Source organism: Nestor notabilis, unplaced genomic scaffold, assembly GCF_000696875.1.
Source record: "Nestor notabilis isolate BGI_N333 unplaced genomic scaffold, ASM69687v1 scaffold12397, whole genome shotgun sequence".
In the NCBI taxonomy this organism is placed as follows: Eukaryota; Metazoa; Chordata; class Aves; order Psittaciformes; family Psittacidae; genus Nestor; species Nestor notabilis.
In genome coordinates, this window is record NW_009936096.1 from 31,182 (window position 1) to 55,347 (window position 24,166).

General features: G+C 39.5%; 1 protein-coding gene across 1 annotated transcript in view; it reads right to left on the reverse strand.

Annotated features, from left to right (window-relative positions):
- The window catches only part of SVEP1 (sushi, von Willebrand factor type A, EGF and pentraxin domain containing 1), a gene marked incomplete at both ends in the record, with an annotated part of 67,088 nt that overhangs the window by 29,576 nt on the left and 13,346 nt on the right, over positions 1 to 24,166 (reverse strand). Inside the window, 20 exons of the mRNA XM_010018170.1 lie at positions 2,649 to 2,773; positions 4,085 to 4,260; positions 4,895 to 5,096; positions 6,273 to 6,430; positions 7,473 to 7,674; positions 8,578 to 8,691; positions 9,561 to 9,674; positions 10,322 to 10,418; positions 11,553 to 11,647; positions 12,227 to 12,388; positions 13,230 to 13,391; positions 14,031 to 14,192; positions 14,690 to 14,923; positions 15,249 to 15,434; positions 17,174 to 17,282; positions 19,405 to 19,526; positions 20,544 to 20,738; positions 22,125 to 22,256; positions 22,491 to 22,598; positions 23,148 to 23,277. Coding sequence (XP_010016472.1) covers positions 2,649 to 2,773; positions 4,085 to 4,260; positions 4,895 to 5,096; positions 6,273 to 6,430; positions 7,473 to 7,674; positions 8,578 to 8,691; positions 9,561 to 9,674; positions 10,322 to 10,418; positions 11,553 to 11,647; positions 12,227 to 12,388; positions 13,230 to 13,391; positions 14,031 to 14,192; positions 14,690 to 14,923; positions 15,249 to 15,434; positions 17,174 to 17,282; positions 19,405 to 19,526; positions 20,544 to 20,738; positions 22,125 to 22,256; positions 22,491 to 22,598; positions 23,148 to 23,277 — 2,985 coding nt within the window. The remainder of the gene's footprint in view (positions 1 to 2,648; positions 2,774 to 4,084; positions 4,261 to 4,894; positions 5,097 to 6,272; positions 6,431 to 7,472; positions 7,675 to 8,577; positions 8,692 to 9,560; positions 9,675 to 10,321; positions 10,419 to 11,552; positions 11,648 to 12,226; positions 12,389 to 13,229; positions 13,392 to 14,030; positions 14,193 to 14,689; positions 14,924 to 15,248; positions 15,435 to 17,173; positions 17,283 to 19,404; positions 19,527 to 20,543; positions 20,739 to 22,124; positions 22,257 to 22,490; positions 22,599 to 23,147; positions 23,278 to 24,166) is intronic.

Below are 24,166 nucleotides of genomic sequence, written 5' to 3' on the forward strand. Positions count from 1 at the left end.
AAACTGCCCTTTGCAGAAGGGTGTCTGGCTTCTGTCAAGCCTCCAGTGGATGAAATCGATTAACAAGAATTATGTGCTACACTGTCCTTTGTGAGAAAGGAAGGTACACCATGAACCTCAGACTGAATTATTCTCACATTTCCCCTACACTGAACTGCAGTGAGGTGGATCAGACTGTTCTAGGGTCATCTTAGCTGGAGAAGAGATCAGTCTGCTCTGTTATTCTGAGTCTGTTCCAAAGATTTCACTTCAACAGTATGTGCTGATGGAAACTGCTTAGGCCAAGGGCTGCAAACAAACTGCAAGGAATCTGCAGGGAAAGTGTGGGAAAAGAAGGTTTAGGAATCAGCCCTTCCAAGCCATATGATGGAGAATGGAGAGCCAGAAAGGACCTCACAGTCCTATACAGACCACTCATATTTCTACTGCTGTGTGCTCAGCAACAAAACAACCAGACTGTTGGATTGCCTATACAAAATTAACGTGCAAGTGGATGAGCAACTAAAGTACACAAAAAAAAATCTTAAGAGTGGACTTTGCCTTTATGTTATTCTCACTGGACACCATATTCTGTCTCCTTGCTTTCCTTTATGGCTGAATATAGAAAGGTAAGACTTACTGAATAGTTCCAGCTGGCCACAACAATCCTGATAATAAGACAATGACAGTGATTTACTATCCCAAGCTCTGAAAAGAATGAGGTAATAATTTTATAGGAATCTTACTTGGCTCAGCTCCCTGTCTGGTCTCACATCTGTCTTTTCAGATGAGTAATAGGGATATCACAAATGAAGGGCAGGATTTTCTTCCTTGTCCTAATTGCAATACACTTGAAGCAAATAGGAACTTAATCAAGCCTGTCACTTGATTAGACAGGTGACTATTGAGAAAGACTCAGAAAATTGCATGTAACGTCCTCACTAGTGTGTCCTGTAAAATCACATGTATACTTACGAGCTTCAAAACTGCTAGTGCGCAAAATCCTGAAGATTTGACTTGGCAATGCAACAACTGGTGATCCCAAAAGTCAGAGACAGTAGCAGACTGATGGACAGTTCTGAACGTAGCAGAAAGACCAAGTATCAAAGAAAAGGAGAAGGAGGGAGAGGAGACACTTGGATGCTGGAAGCACCTGTTTTCTGTTCACTTCATTTATTTGGATCATGGATAGCAAACAGTGACAAACCACCAAATAGTGGTAAAGATTCAAAAAAACACTAGGAGGAGAGCAAAACCTTTCAACCCAAAGACCCTTTCTCCAAGAAATGCCTCTAACTTCGAACATTAGTCCTTGTTATTCAAGTGTTACTAACTGCTTCATCATTTCTGACCTTCGGGATTGAAATACGAGTGACCAGGAAGTGGTGATGGAGTACACTATCATCAGGTTTGCAGATAATACTAAAATGAAAGACCCAATCAGTACACGCAAGAACAGAACTGCAGCCATAGGGACCGTGACAAGCTGGAGGAATGGGCCAACACAGACCTCATGAAATTCAACAGGAAAAACCTCTGAATGATAGAGGCTGGGGAAAGCCTGGAGACGGAGGAGCTCTGTGGTAAAGGACCTAGGGGCTCTGGCAGGCAGAGATGAGTATCAGTCACAGCTGTGCACCCTGGCAACAATGAGGACCAACATCATCTTTGGCTGTGTGAATAGGGTCAAACCCAGAAAACCCAGGAAGCTCTCTTCTCAGTGCTTGTTAGACCATGCCTGAAGTATGGCATTCCATTTTGGGCTCCTCAGCACAAGAAAGACATTGACAGGCTGGAGCAAGTTCGGGGCGGGGGCATCAAAAAGGAGATGGGATGGAGCATTTGCCCATCCCAAAGTCCCCAGGAAAGACTGTGGGACCAAGGCTGGTTCAGCCTGGAGTGAAGACATCTAACTGCAGCCCCCAGTACCCATGGGGAGGTAATCATGTATACAGAGTCAAGCTCTTCACAGCAGTGCATGGTGGGAGACAGAAACAGTAGTCATGAACTGAAATGGGAGGTCCCAAATATAGGTTAAAAAATGAAAAATTACTCTGAGGATAACTTAGTACTGAAGATTGCCTCCCACAGAAGCTGAGCAATCTCTGCCCTTGCAGACATCGTCTGAACTACACTGATTTGTTAACTCTATAAAGGTTTATTGACAAACCTTTATTTTTGGTACCTAAATAGAAACACCCTAATATTTAGTTACTCTCCCCATTCAGATTTTTCCTGGGGCTATAGAGCTCAGATTTTCCATAGTGTCTAATGCATTCATAAATTCTGATGCCTCCCCTCTGAAGTTTTACTGGTGCCTTCACACAGCAGGATAAGGGAACTATAACCTGTATAACAAGTCCTTTGCTCATTTCACTGGATTTTCTTCCTCTTCTAACAGGATTGCTAGCTTTTGTGCATGCCTTCACTTCTCTTTCAAAGCTACATAATACAGAAAGGCTCAGCCAAAATAGGAGGTGGCTCAGTGTTGATTTTACCACACCTCTACTTACTGTGTTAAGATTATTATTCTAAGCCAGAGCTTCATCTGGTCACCACTGACTTCTGTGGGAACACAGGTCTATCCAATATGCTAACTTGAAATGCCTTTTCAAATGTTCATCCTAAGCTCACAGCCCTGTGCTCAAAACACTGCACTAAGGACTTACCTGCTGTGGAGACAGGACATGGTCCCAAATATTGAGCTGGCTGATGGAGCCCACAAAAGATTCAGCTGGGTTGAATCCTTCTCCTTTCTGATCTTGCTCTTGACCCAACACAAGTGCACCACCACCTAAGCTCAGGAAGAATTAGAACAGAGATAGGAAACAAAGCCTTATGGTAAGGATCCCCACAGGAAGATTAGAACCTAAGCAAAACAGAACTTTTGCTATCCTATGTTACTAAGATTTTGTAGTGTATGAGACCCAGCCACCTTCAACAAATTCTCAGTAAACCTCTGGGAAGCCTTATCCTAGACTGAGGTAGGTGACCATAACAATTTGGAAGTACCTCTCAAATACACAATAACACTAAACTCATGTTGATGAGAGGCAGAAGCTTTACATGGCTGCTTCAAGAATGGTATTGGCTCTAAAAGACTATTTCTAGCTCAGTTTTTGAAGCATATTACAGAGAAATGAGGAGGTGGTGCATATTTTATTGTGCTAGATTGCACTTCCTGCTTTAAACAAAGCTTAGAAAGAATAAATTTGATTCCAAACTCTCAGAAGCACATCGGTCATTAGACAGTCAATGTTCTGACACGCCATACAAGTTAAATTTCCCCTCCTTAACCAGTAGCCCAGGTGATATGGATGTGCATTTTCTAAGTCACAGGTTGTGAGGACAAGGGCAAAAAGTAATGGAGACTGGACAAATACTCAGGTCTTTTCTATGGAGATAGCTCCAATGTAACTGGGAAAGACAGGGGCAAGCATAAGGTATGCAGACTAAAATGCTTCACTACTTTATTTTTTATTTTAATACGGATAGTTTTTGAAAATCTGTGTAAATTCTGATGGTGGTAGTATGAAAACAAAATAAACCCCAAAATCTCTTTGCAGCAATTTAATGTCAGGCCTTTCACAGCTCTTCAATGTGAGGGTATTCCTTTTCATGTCTTCTGATCTTACTGGAAAGATCACTCCTCACAGGAAACAATGAAATAGCAAACCCCACCTTGTTAGAAAAATTGCAAACATAACTTTAAAAAGATGCCTAAAAGTAACCAGGGAAGGCTAAGTCAACTCTTAGCACATGTTTGTAAGGGAAATGCCAGTTAAACTTTAGTTTGTAGTGTGAGAAACCTATTCTCACAAAGCTATTCCAGAATCAATGCAGCACAGGCTCCTTTGTGGACTAAACAGTCACCCATAAAACAAGTTACCTACTAGTTTACCCCAGAAATGTGCACTTTGTCTTCAGTGAGGCAGAGGGAACTGTCCTCATGAATAAGAAAAGCAAACACTAGCCCTGCATAAATGTGCAAAATCTGGAAACACAGTAAAAACACCAAAATGAGTACTTCCTTGTAGGCATAGCAAATTCTGTAATAAAAACAGAATGAAGGCAACAGATCTGATGTAATATAAGTAAAGCATACCAGGGATTTTTGAGCCAACTGAGAGCCCGCTGCCTCCATCAGAGAGTTTTCCATCAATGTACACTTTCCATGCCCCATCCGTGCATGTCCATGTGACAGCAATGTGATGCCAGTTACCATCATTCACTGAAGGACAGTCTGTGATCCGCTCTTTCCCATTTACATAAAGAACCCAGCTGCACAAAAAGAAGAGGAAGGCATACTCAGTTGCATGCAGCAACTTTAAAAGCATGGCCTGTCCCACATGACTTTATAAATGTTATTTGTCAAATGATGTAACTGTGTCTACATCATACAACAGATCTCTCTTGGCAGACTATCACACAAGATAGGTCTCTCCCAGAGAACTTGGAAGTTATGGTTATTATGTACAAAGGATGGTGAAATAAGTAATGTGCTTTCATACCAAAACATGAAGAGTCACGTCATGGCTGCACAATGGATACTTAAACTTGCCCTCTGGGTCCATCTCTGTTTTTGGAGTCACACTACAGCTACTTTGAGTGCTGAGCTTCATTTCATCCAATCATTATATCAATATGTCATTTAAATATGATGTAAATGTAGTCCAGACAAAAAATATCCTGCTTTCTAAACTTGACTGCTTTCTTGCCATTACCGTTGTATTTGGTAAAAAGTGAAGGAAACGAAGCAAGGAGAAAAAACAAAACAAAGAGACAACTCCAACTATGGAGTTTGGATGCAAATTCTTTTACCCCAAAGTAAGCAAAACTGATATTCAGACTTCTATTCTATGCTTTAACAATTCAAGACATCTGTATGCTACAGCAAAGCAGAACTGTGATTTACCCATTGTAATCAGTCAGAAGGAATGCATTATCACTTCCATTCTCCACTGCATAAGAAATGGGAGTCCCATAGTTTGTGGTGTCAGTGGATTTCATCCAGAATGTACAGGTGATGTCACCAAGAGATGGGAGAACACCATCAAGTATGACATATCCATAGATACCAGAGACTTCAAAATCAAGATTGAAACCAGAGGACTGTTCTGCAACAAAGACAAAGAGTTTTGAGAGCTACATTCCTGAAAACCCAGAAAGAGAATCAAATGGAATCTAAGCAAATACAATAAAATGGAATGCAACCCATGTACAAATATTATTCACTTTACACTGACCAGCGTTAGAAAGACTGTATAGCAGTCTAACATCAACCAGCATATAGAGCTTTCCAAGGCAAGAAAACACACAATGTTTGAAGACAAATGACTGGAAAATAAGCTCGTAATCTACCAAAAACTGAACATGAGCCTTGCTTTTCAGACCTCTACCAATGAAATGACATATCCCATCTGCCATCCAACAACCCAAGGAGGTGTGATCAGCTGGTTCTGTTATATTCACAAGAGTCAAGATTAAAAAACAAAACCAAACCCAACCCCCCACCCCCCCCCAACCCCACAAGATTTTTCTGTTCTAGACTTACTAAAATACACTGCACTGGCATGGAACAGCACTTCTGTGCTCCTCTTCAATGCAGAATGACATGCTTTACAAGGATACTACATGTAAATGTGTCAAGTGGAGCTCTCTTGAAAGCTGGGTGTTACTAAACTGACATAGGATGGCAGGTCTGAATGATCTGTATGCCCTCTACTGTCTCTGTAAAATCAACATGGGTTCTTCAGCTCTCATTTAAAGATTCACCAGCTACTAGTGCAAGACTTTATAATTTTCATGGAGTGGCTAAAAGAGAGATGGTTTTGAGCCTCATGATTGCGTGGCCTAACTCCAGCATATTCCAGAAGATTAACCAAGTGTGACACATTTTCCTCAACCATAGAGAACTTTATGCCTTTAGGACTTAGAAAGCTAGGACTACCACATACTGATCTCTAACCCTGAGAAGCGAAGTCCCACATGAAATACAAGAAACGGAGCTAAATAACTCAGATACACAGTGCAAATACAAACTAAGCTTCAGAGACCTATTAGGTATTAAAAAGATAGAACTGTGCGTTGGAAAAGAGAAATGAAGACAGCATAGCACGCATGCAGTTATTTGTCTGCAATTACACTTATTAGCACTGCAGTCACAGACAGCCTCTTGGAGTCCCATGACCCTAGCTGCTTTCTGGGAAGCTGTATGAAATCAGCCCAGCCAGCGCAAATCTTGCCCAGAGAGTTAGTCAAGCCACCTTTTTCTGACACTTGGTCCTGTGTACCTGTTTCACACCTGCTGCCTGTAAAGCCAGGGGGACATTTACAAACGTACGAGTTCAAGGCATCCACACACGTGGCATGGTTTAAGCAGGGACTGGAGTCACAGTCATTGATGTTCACTTCACAGTTTTGTCCTGTGTACCCTGTCACACACAGACACCTATGGAGGAAAAGAGAAGCACACTTCAAAGGTGGCTCTGTCATAACAAAGAATTCTGGCCATAAAGCCATATTCACCAGTGTGAATGGCAATTACTGAAAAAAAAATCAAAATATCAACAGAACAGACACTACAAAATTAATGGAGTTCTATATTGGTTGTTCTTTTAAGTATACTTGTACTCTGTTAGCTGCACAATATTTCTTCAGAAGAGGGACAATACAGTATTTAAACATAGTGCCTGTGTTTCTTCATATGAATTTGGGAGAGGCAATCACTGAATTCTTGTGAGTGAAGCATGCCTTCTAGGCCCACAAAATTACAGATCAGAGGTACTTGACTTCTCAGGCAGATATGCTTATATAGAGGGAAAACCAAGGCAGTCGAAAAGCACCAAAACCTCTGGTACTTGGAAAACCAAGGTGTTTGAAAGGCAGCAAAACTTCTGTGGCTCTAGGGAGGGAAAGGGTTATTAAACCAGAGCTCGTGCATCTCTCTATGTCTACAGTGATCTATGATATGACACTGATTTTGGTATTTGTAACTTCTGATCTGAGTTTAGATAGCCTAAAGCAGACACACAAAAAAATATTTGGAAGATTCCAGTGGTGTTTGTGTTTTAATCTCTGTATTTGCATTATGGACAGCTTTCTCCTGTTTTCTATAACCTGCTTTCCAGGTTATAGAAATGTAATATTATCAGGTATGTAACTGGCCATCACCTACTCTTCTATGAGAAAGCAAGACAAGCCCTTGAGGCTCGGGAAAGTGGACTTTTTTTAACAATCAGTATTAAAACCATGCAGTCCTACTATGCTCACTTTAAACTGTGCATATTTTCTTTGCTGTCTACCTTGGAATTTATTAGATGTGAGGACACTAGGATTTATTTTCTTGCCTTTTAAAATCTCCTTCAGTATCCATATGGGTATCTTTTATATTGGATCAGGCTATGAAATACCTTGCTGAAATCTAAGAAGGCTAAAGCACAACAACACAACTGAATTTCCACACTGTATTACTTTAATCATCTATTTTTCACCTGAAGCTGTTGATACCATCTTTGCACGTGGCTCCATTCCTACAGGGTCTGCTGAGACACTCATCGATGTTTCTTTCACACAAGACACCAGCAAAACCTGGGAGGCATTTGCAGGAGAAACTGCCAACTCGATCTTCACAAATAGCCCTATTAAGACATGGGTTTGAAAGGCATTCATTGACCTCTGTTTCACAGCGAGCACCTGAGAAGAAAAGAACAAAATCACAACTCTGCTTTGAATTAACCTAAGAAAAGAAATTACTAACCCATCTCTGCTTTTTAAGGACTGTTGCTAATCTTCTAGGAAATAACAAACACCAGGGCTGCCATGAAGGTTTGGGATTTACTCTGTTAACTAAGGTTAAGTGGTCATAGAAGAATTACAGGCACCATCTTTGCAGTTGTATAAATTAAAACTCAGCAAACTGTGGGGAATTTATATGGATATTGCCCATTATGTGAGTCATTTGGACTGAATCAGGAAATCACTTGAGAAACTGTTCTAAGCAGCTAATGAAAAGCTTCTACCAAAGCCATTTAGTTGGAACTCTGAATCTAGGGAGAAACATAAAACCCAGGAATACGTAATTCTGGGTCTTCTGTTAGGAAAGAGACTCCAATCTACAAGCACTTATGAATGCAGAAACTGCAAGTGATTTTACAGTGGAGCTCTTTGGCAACATGGTAATCGACAGATATGCCAAGTTGTTCCAGAAATCTATGAAAGCAGTAGGAAGCTGAGAATGGGATGGGAAGTAGTTTTATTATAGAGCATCTTGTCTATTGTAACAATATTCTTCTTTCTTAAATAGGATTAACAATAACAATTTGCACCCATGCAAATGTCCTTATTATTTCCTCAACATCACACAGTAAGTTCATAGCTAAGTCAGTAACAGAAGACCGATGACTTGGTAAATCCTTCTGAAGCCACGCTTACACTACAGCGACTTGGATTAGATACACCCAAAGAATCTATCACAACTATGTCAATGCATAACATATGTAATAGATAGCAATGAGATGAAAATACTTTGGACAGGGTAGGAAGATATCTTTTTTGGTCAGGAAGAGTGAAGGCTGAATTAAACACAAAAAGGTGTACCTGTGAACCCTTTTGCACAAGTGCAGTCGTAACCGTTCTTGCCATCAACACAGTGGCCTCCATTCAAACACGGACTGGAGCTACATTCATTCACATCTTCCTCACACAAGAGACCTTCAAACAGTGAGGGTTATAAGGCATGATCAAGACATACGCAAGGTCTGCATACTGCAATGACTGAATGCAGAAGACAGAACAGCACCATATTGCTTGCATAACAAAAGGCTACTGAGAGCAGGTGATAAAATTCCATCTTTGACTGCACTACTGCAGACTTCTACAGAGATCATCTGTGTTAAATAATGTTGTGATATGAAGGATAAGAAGTCCATGGTTTGTCTTCATAAAGTTTAATAAATATCCAGCAAGCGCTACTGTTATCAATGCCATAAACATGAAGAATGAAGGAGAACATTTCTGCTGGAAAACATGTGGCTTTTTTTTTAATTTTTATCACACAAAATTATCTCCTCAACAGTTTAGTTCAATATTTATAGATTAGGTGCTGTTTTGGCAACATATTCAAGCATGTCAGTTTTCCCATAGATTTCAATATGCTCAAGGTGCATACAGGTGAGAATTAAAAACACTGAGAAAAAAGAGAAAGAACACTCACTTACTCATATGGCCGCAGTAAAGCAACTGTGTAAATGCTTTGCCTAGTCATGCCGTATTTAGTCTCAGAAGCATTTTCCCTAAGAGTATTCACTAACTCCCTAAACTTCATTCCTTTTTTTTTCCAAACCAGAAATGTCAAAACCAGAAGTATACATGCATACACATGCACAAAGACTACCCTTGAATGACAATCCTTTTATTTCAAAGCCTGTTCACAGTAGAACATTTCTCTAACCTGTGTATCAGCTTGCTTTCCTGTTATAATTCCAAGGATGTGGAATTGTACAGCCTTTGTGTTTTCTGTTGTCTACTCGGCACAGAAACAATGCCAGTCTGAAGACGAGCTAAGAAGTGAAAAAAATTACCTGAATAGCCTGGTTGACAATGGCAAATAAAGGTCCCAATGCCATCTTTACACATTCCATTGTTGTGACAAGGCGATGATTTACACTCATCAACTTCTGTTTCACATTTCAAGCCTAGAATGCAAAATAAGGATTGAGAACAGGCAGAGAAAACCTGAAGTTATTCAGAAACATGGAAGTCATGACTATTAATGTAGGAAAACATGACTGATAAATTGCATACATTACCAGACATGCAGGTTTATTTAGATTTTCTTCAGATTGTGTTTTAACACAGACCTGAGACAAAACGTTATTAGAAAGGTATGATGCACACTGGGCAACAGACTGATCAGTTCCAGACAGCAGCACTTAATATCTACCACAAGTAACAGAGATCACTTCTTGATAATAAGGCATCTGCTTTGAAGCAGCTGGGAACCTAACACTGAAATACCGGCAGATCTAGTGGAATTAGCTGTTTAGAGTGCAAATTTTCAGCTGTTGCTAATCATCAATATTGGCAAGTGATAGGCTTTCCAAATCCACTAACTTCACTAAAAGAAACAGTATTCAAAATCTTTTTCTGTTAAACACTATATAATTCAGTGAGAGCATGAGGAACATTTTCTTTTCTTAATACTTATGTACATTAAATCTATGATGGATATTTCAGTTAATAAGGATATACTCTTGCACTCAGATGTTTTGCTCCTTTATCCTTGCCTATGTCAAGTGCATGGAGACATGTTAGCTTATCCACTTACTTCTCTTTTTTTTACCTGTATATCCAAGTGGGCATATGCACATATATCCACTTCCCAATTGTTTGCATGTCCCATTGTTGTGGCAGGGTTCCAGGAAACACTCATGAAAGACCTGTCACAGGCAAGAATCATACAATTACAGTAAAGGTGGAAATACAGGTGGAATAAAATATTCTGACACCCCCTAACAGTCACTTTGGAAAGCTAGAAAAAAAAGTCACTGGCATTAACTTCTATGTCTTCCTTTTTTGTCTTTCCTCACATCAGCCTTTTTTTTCTATTTTTTTTAGGGAAAAATAATAGGAATCTGAATTATTATTTTAAAATGACCTTTTACTTAGTAAAATGTGATCATTGCAATTGTTCCTATATTATGCTATATTTTATACAAGAGTTCTCCATATCCTTTTACACCAGCTATTCACTTCCTACTCGTCATCAGGTGAGCTGGTAGGGAACTTCACTGTGTGATGTTATTTTTCCTAATGTAGCAAACTGGAATTCAGCAAACCCTTTGAGTAAATGGGCTTTACTAAAACAGAGGAAATCAGTTTGTACCTGTCCATATGTTATATTATGGGTCAGGTCAAATTTATCATCAGTCAACTTTGATCCTGTTCACACAATATCCTAAGTTGAGATTCAAGCAAAGTAGTCAGAGTTACAGACTGGGAGGGAGACGGTGGGCATAAAGAAGCATCTCTGGCAAATACTGTCACTTGGGTAGTTTCACATGAGGACCCGCCTGTATTTCAAAGGGGGTACTCACAGCAGAAGGGAGCTCTGCTTGCTGTCTCAAAAGCGTATCTATGTTGCAATAAATAAACCAAAGATTTTACAACTGGGACTCGTTGTCTGGTAGCATTGCCTGAAATTCAGCATATGGAAAACATCAGACCACTGAGTGTGGTCAATCTACTTTTTTTATAGAGTGGCTGAACCTCCTCCATGGAGTTTCTATTTATTTTCTAAGTGTGATAAATATTTCATGTGTCAGTTGAAAGTTTCAAGTCCAGAACTGAAGATTGCCAATAGCTCATGCAGATTCCTTTGTTCAGTGAAAGTGCTTTTTTCTGAATGATTGCAAAAAGAGTTTGAGTGTTCCCCTCATGATCATCACTCTCATCTCTTCAGGAAATACAGAGAGCATAACAATAACATTAAAAAAGGCCTTAGTCATTTACTGCTGCATAAGGCACTCTTTCTTTCAGTTGAGGTAACATTGGAAAATCTATCTTGTTCTTGCCTGACTGCTGACTTTGTACTGCTTGCTGATATTTTCTGGAGAGGCTGGTACCATCATTACACTTTCCTCAGCTGCTGAGAAAGTAGAGCCAAAACCTAAAGAGGAAAGATATGAAAGTGATGTTAATAACAATGTATGGCAAAATCCCTATTCCATGAGGGCGTAATAATTGCATGTTAGTAATGCATCCAAAAATGTGCAGAAAAAGTTGAATTTCTGGGAGAAAAAAAGCAAACTTTACAGTAGTCACATAGTATTTTATATAAATTTTACACTAGTATGTATTTGCAAGCAGATATATTTCTAAAATACACATATATGTGTGTCCACATAAAATATATTTTATGTATATTTATATACATATATGCATATTCACATTTGTGTGTGTGTGTACATATATATATAGTTTACATATATAGTATACATACACAATATGTGTGCGTGTATACACACACTCTTTATATATACACTCTGTTACTGAGCATTGGTGTGTATCACACAGTCACTCCTACGTAACAAGGTGGCCATGCTGGTTGTGGTGAACCTCACTGGTTGAAATGGAAGGTCTACATTTGTTAGGAGAGTAAGTAGGATGTTTCCTGTTCAGACTACTGCTGGCCATCCTTTTGATGTGCCCTGTATTCACTTTGTCCAGCAGAGGTAATTTGGCTTACTTGAACAATCTGTGATGGATCTGGCACCAATGACAGTTGTTGTTCCATAAAAGGGACAAGACAAGCAGTAGGACTTTCCTGGATCTGGTTGGTAGTAGTCTCTGGGGCAAGGGTAGCAAGGTGTCAAACCTGTACGAGAGAACTCGCCTGCAACACAAGGTACTGCAAGAAAAAAAGGACATTTTTTTGAGTGATCACTTGAACCCTCAGATTACCTCTCCCCACCGCTTTCTGACTGTTTTCTCTTCTTCTATCATAGTCCTTCCTCAGAATTAAAGCAATAGGATGAAACCTACCAAGAATAATTCATAACTCTAGGAGACGCTTATTTAAATGGTGCTGCTAGGTGACATGTGATTCTCAAAGGACTACAGAAATACCTGGGAAATATTTCTATCTATTCCTTTTGCTTCTCTGGGGGAACTTTCATATGCAACTTCCTTTCTCTTTTACCTCTCATACCTGCTTTTTTTGTTCCCACCCCCCACCCCTTTCACCATTCAAGAAGGAATAAGGACAAAAGCCAAGTCTTTATTTTGTGCCATTAATCCCTGTAGATTGTTTCCCCTAGGAATCTTTCTGTCAAAGCTGCACAAAGACTGTTGAGAAGAATTTTTTGAGAAGTTATGGAACATATTGTGTTAAAATTCAGTATTTTTGTACAGAAGATGTGGAAGCTGTTTGGAGATAATAGTGACAAACATCCTATCATTCCCTTTCTCTTCTGTAAAGAAAATGGTTTTATTTTCTTCTAGGTACCCATCACACATCTCGTTTTATTAATCTTTAGATAAGAGTCTATCTTGGAAATCAAAAGGAGGGTATTTGAAATAATCAGGGTGTTAGGAAATTTTGCTGGAAAATGGTGTTTGGTTCACACTCAACCAGAAGCAAAATTCCATCTCAGGCAGAAGAACTGGATTACATTAGCTGATCTTTCAACAACATTTAGAAATTTCTAGAATTTAATTAAAAAAAATTCATAGCCCCTTTTGTTACAAACCTCCACAAGCTGAGACATCCACTGCACCTCTTTTTACCGTTGATGTATTTTCTGGGCAAGAGATACAATTCCTGGATCCAAAAGCTGGCTGGTATGTGCCAAGTGGACATGTTTCACAGATCTCAAGACCATTAGGTGAATATGCTCCCTGCTTGCACTGCGCTACAAGGCAGAATAATTGATAAAGATTAAGCAATGTCCAACAGGAAACATTGTTCTTGATCCCTAGAAAATGATGCTGAAATCACAATACACACCACAGAACTTTTATTTCTAGAGTTTACTCTATTCTGAAGCACCTCATGGGTGCAAAGACCGAAAAATTAATTGTGAATCATTAACCAAATAATTCTCTTTCAATCAGCTTTACAAATGATTTATTGCAACTCAGTTACTCATTTTTAATCAACAAAATTAATGATAAGACAATGCAGGAAATAAAACTAGAAACTTCTTTTTCAGAAAAGTCACAAAGAGTGGTGCTGAGGTGCTCAGTGCCTCAGAACTGCAGTGTAGGATGCAAGTATTTTATCTTTGATCATGGTAGGATGGGGGGGCTCGCAAGGACAAGAACAGCATTATTTCAAGTGTGTTAGTCCCTGCAGAGTGGGCTAATGGGCTCACAATTTCACAGAAGGAAGACAGAAATGAAACAAAGCTTCAATGGCCAGCTCTTCTTAAAACATCTGCCCAGGCATCCTCTACATGCTACAGCAGTGGTAAAAACCTGGATTTTTCTCTTTACTTATACAACAAGGGAGGCATTCAGAAGAGGCTGCCTGAAGAAGATGAAGTTCTCACCTTTGCATTCAGAGATGCTCCTAGAGTGTAGATACTCAGTATAGCTCCCAGATGGACAACTTTTGCATTCCAGCTGCCCTTCCTCATCTTGGTAGGATCCAGTCCAGCAGCTTTCACAGGTGTGATGCTCCAGGGAGTAATAGGTACCCAAAGGGCAGTTGACTGTAATGTTGGAAACATAAGGTTCCCCTCAGAGTGCACAATCATATTCTTGTCTTGCCTCTTGAGTTCCCATTTAGTCAAACCCTGTTTATGCGAAATGTGACTCTGTTCCTCAGCAAATGGGGTCTCTCTCTGGAACACTGCAAAGATTTCATTACGCACAGGAGATGGAATCCAATTCCCTATCTTAGCTACATATCACCCACAAGACTAATAGCATTAAAAGACTGCATACCAAGATTATTTTCCTCTGTATCACCAAGTGTGGACATGCCTGATTTCCCCATGGGATTGGAATCATGGGTACAAAAGTGTCTTTTTTCCACAGGCCTTGGTTAGGAACATAAATATCCTCTGGAAGTATTTTTGCAGTTTATTGTTCCGAGAGACCACAAGCACTGAACTGTGTCAAACTATAACCTTCCGCAAACATCCTTTAAAACCTAGCTTTTCAAAAGGATTCTGAATACATGTAGGGAGCAAATCATCTGGCTTACCACACATTCTCCCCCTCAGCACAGAACCAGGCCTGCAGAAAAGAAAGGCTTTCTCAGTCTCCAGAGTGTTGCTGTCAGCTACAATGACTTCGGATGCAAACTGAAAAGAATACATGGGTTCCTTATTGAGAGTCCTATTCAGCCTGTTAGTGATCATCTCCAGAGTTTTAAGGAGTCGTCGCTGGTTTTCCAGTTCTAATGTATCATTCCTTTCATCAGGCAGTGGCACGCTAGCTGGAATATAAACAGAAAACACAAAAAGCATGCAGATTTTACAGTCAGCACTTTCAGTGCGCTCTGGAGTGTATCAAGAGTGTAACAATCAAGCTTGCCAGTGGAAAATGGAAAGCAGACCATGTGCAAATGCTCTCCATGAATATGAAGCTGCAATCTTTCCACCAAGCAAAAAGCCTATGATGAAATAGGGCTATGAACGTCTCCATAAACTGACATCTCTAGCAGGCTTTGTGAACAGAAGGCTAAGTTTTACTGAATGTATTAAAACCATGTTTTTTAAGGAGAAGGAATAGGAGAAGGATGGTATTTTGACTTCTTTCACCTGTGATGTTAAATATTAATTTGATTTTGTGGTCGGTCATTGGAACATTCAGCTTATGCCTTTTGACTCGAGCAGCTGCTGCCTTTACAGAAGCAGAGAGATGCCTGGATAAGTCTTCTTGTGCTACATCAATAAAATCATCATAGGAATAATCCAGCTGGTTTGCTGCCCCCCAACCAGCAGGTCCTGTGAGATATTAAGAAAAAACAAAAAGAGAAGCAACATCATGTGGAAAATAAGTGCCCATACTTATTTCTAAAATATATCCACAATAGAATGGGGTCTGTCTGAAGCTCCGGACAATGTGTGCTGCCTTTGCCTCTGCACAAGTGCCTGAGGTACCAGCATTCTGACCAAAGAAAATAGGAAAAACCAGTCTCACTCCCAACTGGTATCCTAGAGATCCTGAATCTTGTGCAGTTAGCCAAAGCTTTAAAGAAATACTACTATAAAAGTTACAGGTTACAATTCTTTCCCTTCCTGTCTTGCATAGATCCTCTCCTGCCAGCAACATCTTCTTAAACATTTCCATATTGCTCTCTCTTCCTCCTTTTGCTCAGTGACAGACAGCATGGCCTATGCCACGTCTCCACTGCATCTTCTCACAACTCCTGAATAGTTCTGCCATTGTCTGTCCTCTCAGGAAAGGTTGGTAGCATCATCACCTTATATATTTATACTCTCCAGACAGGCATTTCCTGTTACGCATGGTGAGTCAAATTCACTCCTTCTATAACATCCCTCACCTATAACACGCTTTCAACCAGAAACAATTAAACAGTTGTTTCTATACGTAATCTACCTTTTCACAATGGCTAAATATAAAGATGCATGGTCTGTTTCATTGATCTAGCTCTGTTTTTAAAAACATGAAGATAGAAAAAGGTTCTGCCAAATACGTGTTAGCAGTCACCTAAATTACAGTAAATGTAAGTAAATTATAGTTAATTTACAGTGGAAACTGGGACAAGTTAACCCCGCAGCCTTGTGGTTAATACTGTGCAAGTATTCCACAACTAGTTTTCTACATTGCTGTCACTTATGATCTGAGAGGAGTTCTCATCTCCTGCCTCCGCAGAGCAAAATCATGCGAAACTCCAGAAAAACGGCAATGTTATTATAAGACGTTTACATGAACCAGAAAAGAATAGGACCCTACATCCCATGTCCTCAACACTGTTTCCTCCAAGTGCCTTTACAAGTTAGTTCCAGCTGTCACCAGTATTCATCCCTAGTCTGATGACAGCTGCAGACTGGACACCCAGCCCCACCATGACTGATTACAAACAAATGTGCTCTCAAACTCAGTGAAGCATGTCTCAAAGGGGACAGGAAGAAATAGGAAGCTCCTAACAAGAACCTCCACTATAAACGTGAGAGAGCCACAGTCCTATGTATGTATTGTGATGTTGGTTTGCCAAAACAGGTAACATAAATTATCTGTATTTATCCCTTCTGCTCTGAGCACCCCAAGGGGACTCAGAAATGCCACGAACAACAGCAGTACAACATGGACACTAACCTGCTTAAAGATGGACTGAAAATGACAAGTTGCTTGGCATCTGTTTTACTTTATCAGTATTTTGTTTTGAAACTGTGTGTTTTTAAAAAGTTGCTTTCCTCTAGGCTAACCAAACAGGTTTGTAGGACTCTGTGTGTTTATGCTTCCCCCCACCCCTCATCGTGATTCTATGAAGCGTCTCAGTACATTTTCCCTCTATGCTACACAGGAAGCAGTACCAAAACCAGGCAGCAAACAGTACCGTAATACTGTTATAAAACCTACTATGTAATTGCTTACTATCTTAAAAGCCCTATGGTTATTTCTATGAAGTATCTCACACAACACGTTGCCTACTTCAGAACAAAAGGAACTGTGCTGTATTAAATCTGAATGGCTAAGAGTCTATACAATCAATAATTACCAATTGCAAATCCATTTTCGTAATCATAATTATATTCCAAGCAATGTTTCTGTGTCTGATCTTCCAATCTGCAGTCAATATCATCAACATCATTACAGAATGACGGGACCTTGCAACATAAAAAAGAATAATATTAAAAAAATAAAACCACATATCCTCCTCCTGCGACCTATAGAAACTTCTAGTTACAATGTAAAGCATTGGTTCAGCCAGTAGCACTGGATTTTCCCTTCAACGTCTCTTATAGCTGCAGCAAGGTCTGCTGAAAGAAGTATGCTCTAATGAGACATCTGGGAAATAAGAGGGCAACGTGTAGGCATATAAGCTTTTTGTTGTACAAGATCTTTCTTATAAAAGAAGACATCCATTCAGTTAACCATTCTTGCATGTGAAATCCCACAATACAGAACTAAGTTCAGGCTTGTTTCTCCCTGTGGAAAATGACAGGAGAGCTCACACATTTGAAAACATCTGTGTTTTTTCCAGCTATGTAACTGTAATTCTGTCAGGTTTACAACAATGCCGTCACGTTGTTTCTAGCTTTCAAACCATATTTCTTCATATCCACCTTTACCTGCCCATAGAAAGGGGCTCAGACATTCCACCAAGAAGCCTCAGAGGACAGGGCAAATTGTCTGAGAAGGACAGAAACCAGAGAACAGAAAACTCAACAGACCCTTTCTGGCTTTGATGATTTCTTTTCATACTACACAGAAGCAGTGGAGATTAAATCAGAATATGCAAATGCATGAATTTGATAAGATCTGTATTTCTTGCTTTTTCCAGACAGGTTTCAAGCAAGTGGGGCTCTAGGTCGTGTTTTGGAATTGCTCTGCTTTTTCCATATCAATTTTCATTGGGAAGATGGCTGCTGCTGATTCCTTCCCCCTTTTCAGATCTCTATTAGAATTTTAAATTCCTGGGAATAGGCATAGGCGTATGCAACACGGCCTTTCTGACTGCTTTCACAGATTGTTGCATTATGATGCAATTGCTTGGGCAGCTCACTAAGTATTTTTCCCTTATTATCTTTTGCTTGCCAGTAGTAATCATTTAAGTACTGGAACCTGGTGGTAGCTGGCTCTTAGGGGAAAGGAACAGAAATAAAACCAGCCAAGATTTCTCTGCTGGAAGGGAGGCAAGAAGCAAGCCAAAAGAGTAACAGACATTTAGGTCCAAGTGTCAGAGATTGCCTGAAGTAAGTTTTCAGCCATTTGACAAGGGCTACTGACATATACTCCAAAGTTGAAGGAGTTTGCCCATTAACTGTGTGTGCTAATACTGCTTTTTAGTTAGTGGAGAAGCTTTTAGCATATGGGCTTTGTCCTGAAAAGAATCCGTAAGTGCCCAGTGCTCTCTTCTGGCACAGTGCTACCACACTAAGTCTGGACATCCACTCCTGAGACCACATCTCAAAGTCTAGCTGCTTCTACTCTGCAGCTGAGGACAGACTCATGGATTAAGAGGGGAGATCAAGATATTCAAGTGGAAAACAAGGGACATGGTAGAGAAGAAACATGATACCTCTTCAAATTCAGTGACATGCAGTTCTTAATGATATAAGAGAGCACTGAGAAACTCAAGAAACCTGAGCAAATTATTTAAGCCACTACTACTGGACTTAAGTTCCTGAGTTTAGGCACTAAATGTGGAATTCATTTGTATACATGTATATTCACTATATTATATGGATGTGTTATATATATTCTATATAAAATACATATATTTTATAATCACATCCAACTTTCAAACACAAGACTGAGGTTAGGGGACAATTGACTGGGATTTTCAAAACTGCAAAGGTTCTCTTTGGAAACCTCCTGAAAATCTGTGAGTGCCGGGTCCCTAAGCTACTTGGAAACTTCTATAAATTCTGTTCTATGTAACTCCACACTGAAGACTGAACTAAATTACATTAAAATGCCAGGGAATCATAGAATAGTTTGGGTTGGAAGGGACCTTCAAAGGTCATCTAGTCCAACCTCTCTGCAATGAGCAGGGTCATTTTCAACCAGATCAGGTTGGCCAGAACCACATCCAGCCTCGACCTGAATGTCTCTGCTTTTAAAGGAGACTTGTCATCTTCTGAAAAGCACAGATTTCATTTATGGGTTTCTGTTGTACTTTCCTTGTATGAAATCACTGAACTGGGAAAAGTGCATTTTTTAAATGGTGCATTTTTAAGGGTACATTTAAAAGTACATGAAAGGAAGGAGTATTTACTAACCTACCATTTTACCAAGTGCGCTCTGGAATGCATCAGTAAATCTATTTAGAAGACTGTTGTCATCACATCGTGTTGCTTTGTAGAGCATCTCAAAGGATTTGAATCCATGGTTTGCAAAACGATTTACTGAAAAATATTGGAAAAATATATTTTTACCAGTCAGTGCGAAAGTTTCAGAGCTAAAAGCAAGATCATTCAGGCTAAAACTGGAATACGCTAAGCTAAGAAGCATTGTCTTTAAATCACCAACCTAAACGGATCGCTCATACCTCAGCCAATGCAGCTGAATATGGCCCTTTGGCAGGCATCAAATTTAATGGGAAAGCTGACAGATGTTAAAAAAAGGTCTGTCATTTATCTATGTCAGCATTTTCTTAATGGAAGAAACTTGTGTGCTCTCAACTAAAGTCTATACTCACTTTTTACGGAAGGAGAAACAATAAATATTAGAAGTCCTACTACTAATGCTGCTAAATATGAAAAATTCTCTTCCAGAATTTAAGCAAACCAAAGTTCCTAAGTGTCCAAGTTATGGACTTCAGGTTGATACGCAGCTCTAAAACATAACTCTCATTTGCTCATAGGAAATGTTTGCTGAAACCAAGAAATCCACTCTGATAGAATTGGATGCAACATGGTGCCAAGAGGAACTTCATATGTAGCTCTAATACATTTATTATTAAAATGTCACCAAAGCTGGCAAATTCCACAGTTTTGCATGTGTCCACCTCAGACAAAATACATAAATGCTTCTGATTAGGTGATAATTAGATATGTATGTACAGCATACACTGTGCATTTGGATCAATAAATTGCAAATACTTTTTGAAAAGACTCTGTTAGTGTTTATAAGCAACCTGTTTCAAATACCAATTCAAAATAATGACAAATCTTGTCTACTTGAGCATTGCTATTTTGTGATTTCCAGGATTCAAATTCACTGCTATTTTTGTGTTTTAAACAGCTTCTGCAAGAATACACTTAGGGACTTCAGGCATTTTTTCACTATACTTGTAACAATTTGGAGGCAGAGAACAGAGAAGATTTGTAATCATTAAATAGAAGTGGTAATTTCTAAAATATTTTCATTTACTTCTTCATTAAACATAGTGCTTGATGAGTTGCAGACTTAGTAAGACTTACAAGAGCAGCCAGGCCACTCTGGAGAAAAGGGTGGCTTCCACACGCCATCCTCATATGCACAATAGTAGTTTTCACTTGATCCTTCTGAAAAACTATAACCCTCTGCACAGTGCAACGTGCAATTAACTCCCACTTCATCTGATGTGCATATAAAATGACCATTCGCAGGCTCAAAGGAGATTTCACAGGGAGAACCTATGACAAATACAAAGATTTATATACTGATAAACAGAGCGAAGTAAGTAACCACAGAGGAAAACAGCACTGATAGGATTTCCAGCAATACCTAGTATCAACCTGATCTTGCCTCTGTTGAGTCTGTGGAAGTATTATTTGTTACTTCCACAAAGGCAGGATTAGGCTACTGCTAAACTAATCTCAAACTCTGCCACTGGAATTTGAGATACAGCAACCTGAAGACTTAAAAAAATTGTGACATGTATGAGAAATAAAAAAACCTCAGAAATGCAAGACCCAAGCCTTTCTGTACTTCTACCCCAAAGGCGCATGCTCAAGCACGTACTTATTAAAATAATACAAAACATAAATCTAAATTTTCACATGATGAACTTTCATACTATGAATTCTAGTAACCTATACTACATCTTGAATTCTGAAACCAAACATTCTGCACTACTGCAACAACACATGGACTTCTCAGAATCACCTTAGGAGGCACTGACTGTAAAATCTCACTTATAATTTATTTTACGGGCTAATTGTGAAAGAGTCTGTTAACACCTGAAAACATTATGTCACAAACATTGAACCACAAAAAGCCTGAGGTGGTGTAGAACATGAAATAGCGCCAATTCCAAGCACTGGTTTGTTCTTGCTAAGATATACAGTAAATCAGAAATTAGCACATCCATTTGCAACTTACCTTTTCTAAAAGCTATTAGCAAAGTTCCAGTCTGCACGATCTTAAAATCTCTTTTCACTAAGCGATTCTTTTATACAGATGCCCAACTGAGTGATAGGCACTACAGGACAGAGATGAAGTAGAATTTTCATCCTTATTATTCTATCTGCCAAATTATTGTTTGGCCTTTAGAGAAGAAAGTGAATTGTTGGGAAAAAGTGTCTATGCAATAAACACAGATGCACCAGCATATCTATAAGTACAGACAGCTTCTAAAATCTGAAGAGTGTTCTACTATCTGCTGCAATATTTGTAGGTAATTCCAGAAGTATTTCCATAAAATCTTCCTTTTTAACTACAGGTTTGAAGTGAGACAACACTAACATCTATTAATTCATTTCATATGGTATCTGTCACTGAGAAAAAAATGGATCCATTACTCTAAGTTTTACTGCTTAATGAATCATAATTTCAGTGCTTTTATTCCTAATTTGAATTTATAGGACCACATTCACGGCTGTGCTGCTTCAGTCTTAAGAAAATTTATTTGCTGGTCCTAACAAATATCCTGACTGCCTTCAAGTTACTTGAAACTAAAATTGGAATAACTAATTAAAAAAGTGGAGACTAAAGGACAAAGTGAAGCAGCACTCCATCCTTTATGATGCTCAGTTAAAACAATGCTATACACACTTGACCAGAAGATTAAGACAACAGACCTTTGACGACAATGTGGATCTCACATGTCCTGTTATTACCAGAGGGATCCACAGCTGTATATTGAACTGTTGTCTCTCCTTTGGGAAAGAGATTTCCAGGTGCATGAGTCCTAGTGACAGTCAGTGGAGCACCTACAAGAGTTAAAAGACAACTTAAACCATCAGTAAGTAAAAGAGGGTTACTGACACCCAACCTTTACAAATGAAGAAGGAAATGGTAGCTTGTCTTCCAAATTACTTGTTCTTAAACTAAGTAAGTGAAAAAAAAAACCCAAAATCCTAAAATGCCAAGGGATCAAGGGTGAACAGGTTGGAATTCCCTAGCCTTCCACTGTTGCATGCATGTTTTGGGGTGCACCACCTCACCTGAATTGTCTGAAAACTGTGGTTCTTCCCATGTTGCTGGGTACTCCTTCTCTACTGTTTGCATGGGTGGTGGAGATCTGCATCTGTCAATTACAGGAGGTTCTGCATCTGCAGAATTTGAAGGGATGGCATGACATTAGCTTACTGAACTGTTGCCACACTCAAATGAAATCTACAATCAGAAGAACCCAGGTAAACAGCAGTTTTAAGTTCACGACAGAACTTATATATATAAAATACAACATGCACACTTGTAAGCTGCTGCTATTAGCAGACAGTAAGGGAATGGACAAAACTAATTCTGCTGAACTCATGGTTTCTGCATTCTGTTTGCCTTCTACAGAGCAAACCTTGTTTAACAGGACTGCTGAACAGCACAACTGTCGGACAGAAATACTTAAACAATGATTTGCATCAGCAATATGTGGGAACCTTGAAAACTTTGTTGTAGTCTTTCAAGAAGAAAAGAAAAAAATATGATGAAGGCAGTAAGTGACAACACAATAAAGATCAGCAAAGCGTTTATGGAGATGGTATTACTCCTGGGCTTGTACCTGCACACGTAAAGGCAACAGCAACTCACAGTCTCTTTCTGCACAAAGTTAGAAGATTTCAACCACGACAGACTCTTTTCGAGTGATTTTTACCAGCACTTACCAATAACCTTGACATGGAACGTACAGCTTGCTTCATTGCCCGACTTATCTGTCGCTGTGTAAGTAATGGCAACTTCACCAATTGGGAGAAGAAATGGTGGTATGAAAGCTGGGGTAACGTGAACTGAGACCTTTTAGAGGAAAATGTTGTTATTTAAGAAAGACAATGCTGGTTACTAACCATGGAACTCGTATTTCAAGAAATGGCCACAAAATAGTATGCTTCAACATCAAGCCTACTCATTCTTGATGCAAACAGTCTCTTCAAGTAAGGAGGCTGGACTTCCTATCAGTGCTCTGCTCCCCTTCTCAAGACTGCCTTCATTATAGCAACAGGGATTTACTCAGCCAGAATTTGGACCTGACCTACTGCAGTTTACAGCACTGTGCATTAAGAAAACTCATTTGCCTTATTGCACTGAACACACACTATGCCAGATCAGAACCTGCTTTGTCTCTAGCTCTCCAGCTGCAAGGGCAGTAGACCTGGAGGATGAGTGGAGCAGACAGTTGTGGGCTGTAAGTACTTACATATTCAGTTTTAATTTTCATATGCTTGTGAGTCAATAGCCCACAGATGCTTCAAAATATTCTAGCACAGCCAAGGAACCCTACATTTGGAGTAAATGACATTTGCATGCTGTCTACGTCTCATTCATACGCACTAAAACTGCCTTAAGGAAGTGCTGTTTGAAGGAACTGCTTTCATGTGAACAAAGCAGTTTGTCTGACAACTGTGGCTTTGACAAACCAGCTACAACTAAGAGCTAAGGCACTTGATTTCTACGGTCTGGTGAATGACCCTGTGCCAGCAGAGGTACAGTACCTAGCTATGGCTATGCTACAGCAAAAATCGTGTGAACTTAAAACTGTTTTACCAGGATAGCTCACAGTTTCCAAGTGCAAAGAACTCCCGTGTTTGCAGCAAATTAAAAGCACACACAGAGTCACTGTTCCTCTGCTGACTCATGATAAAGCACTCAGTTGCTGTAACTTGATCATGTCTGAGCCTGTAGGGAA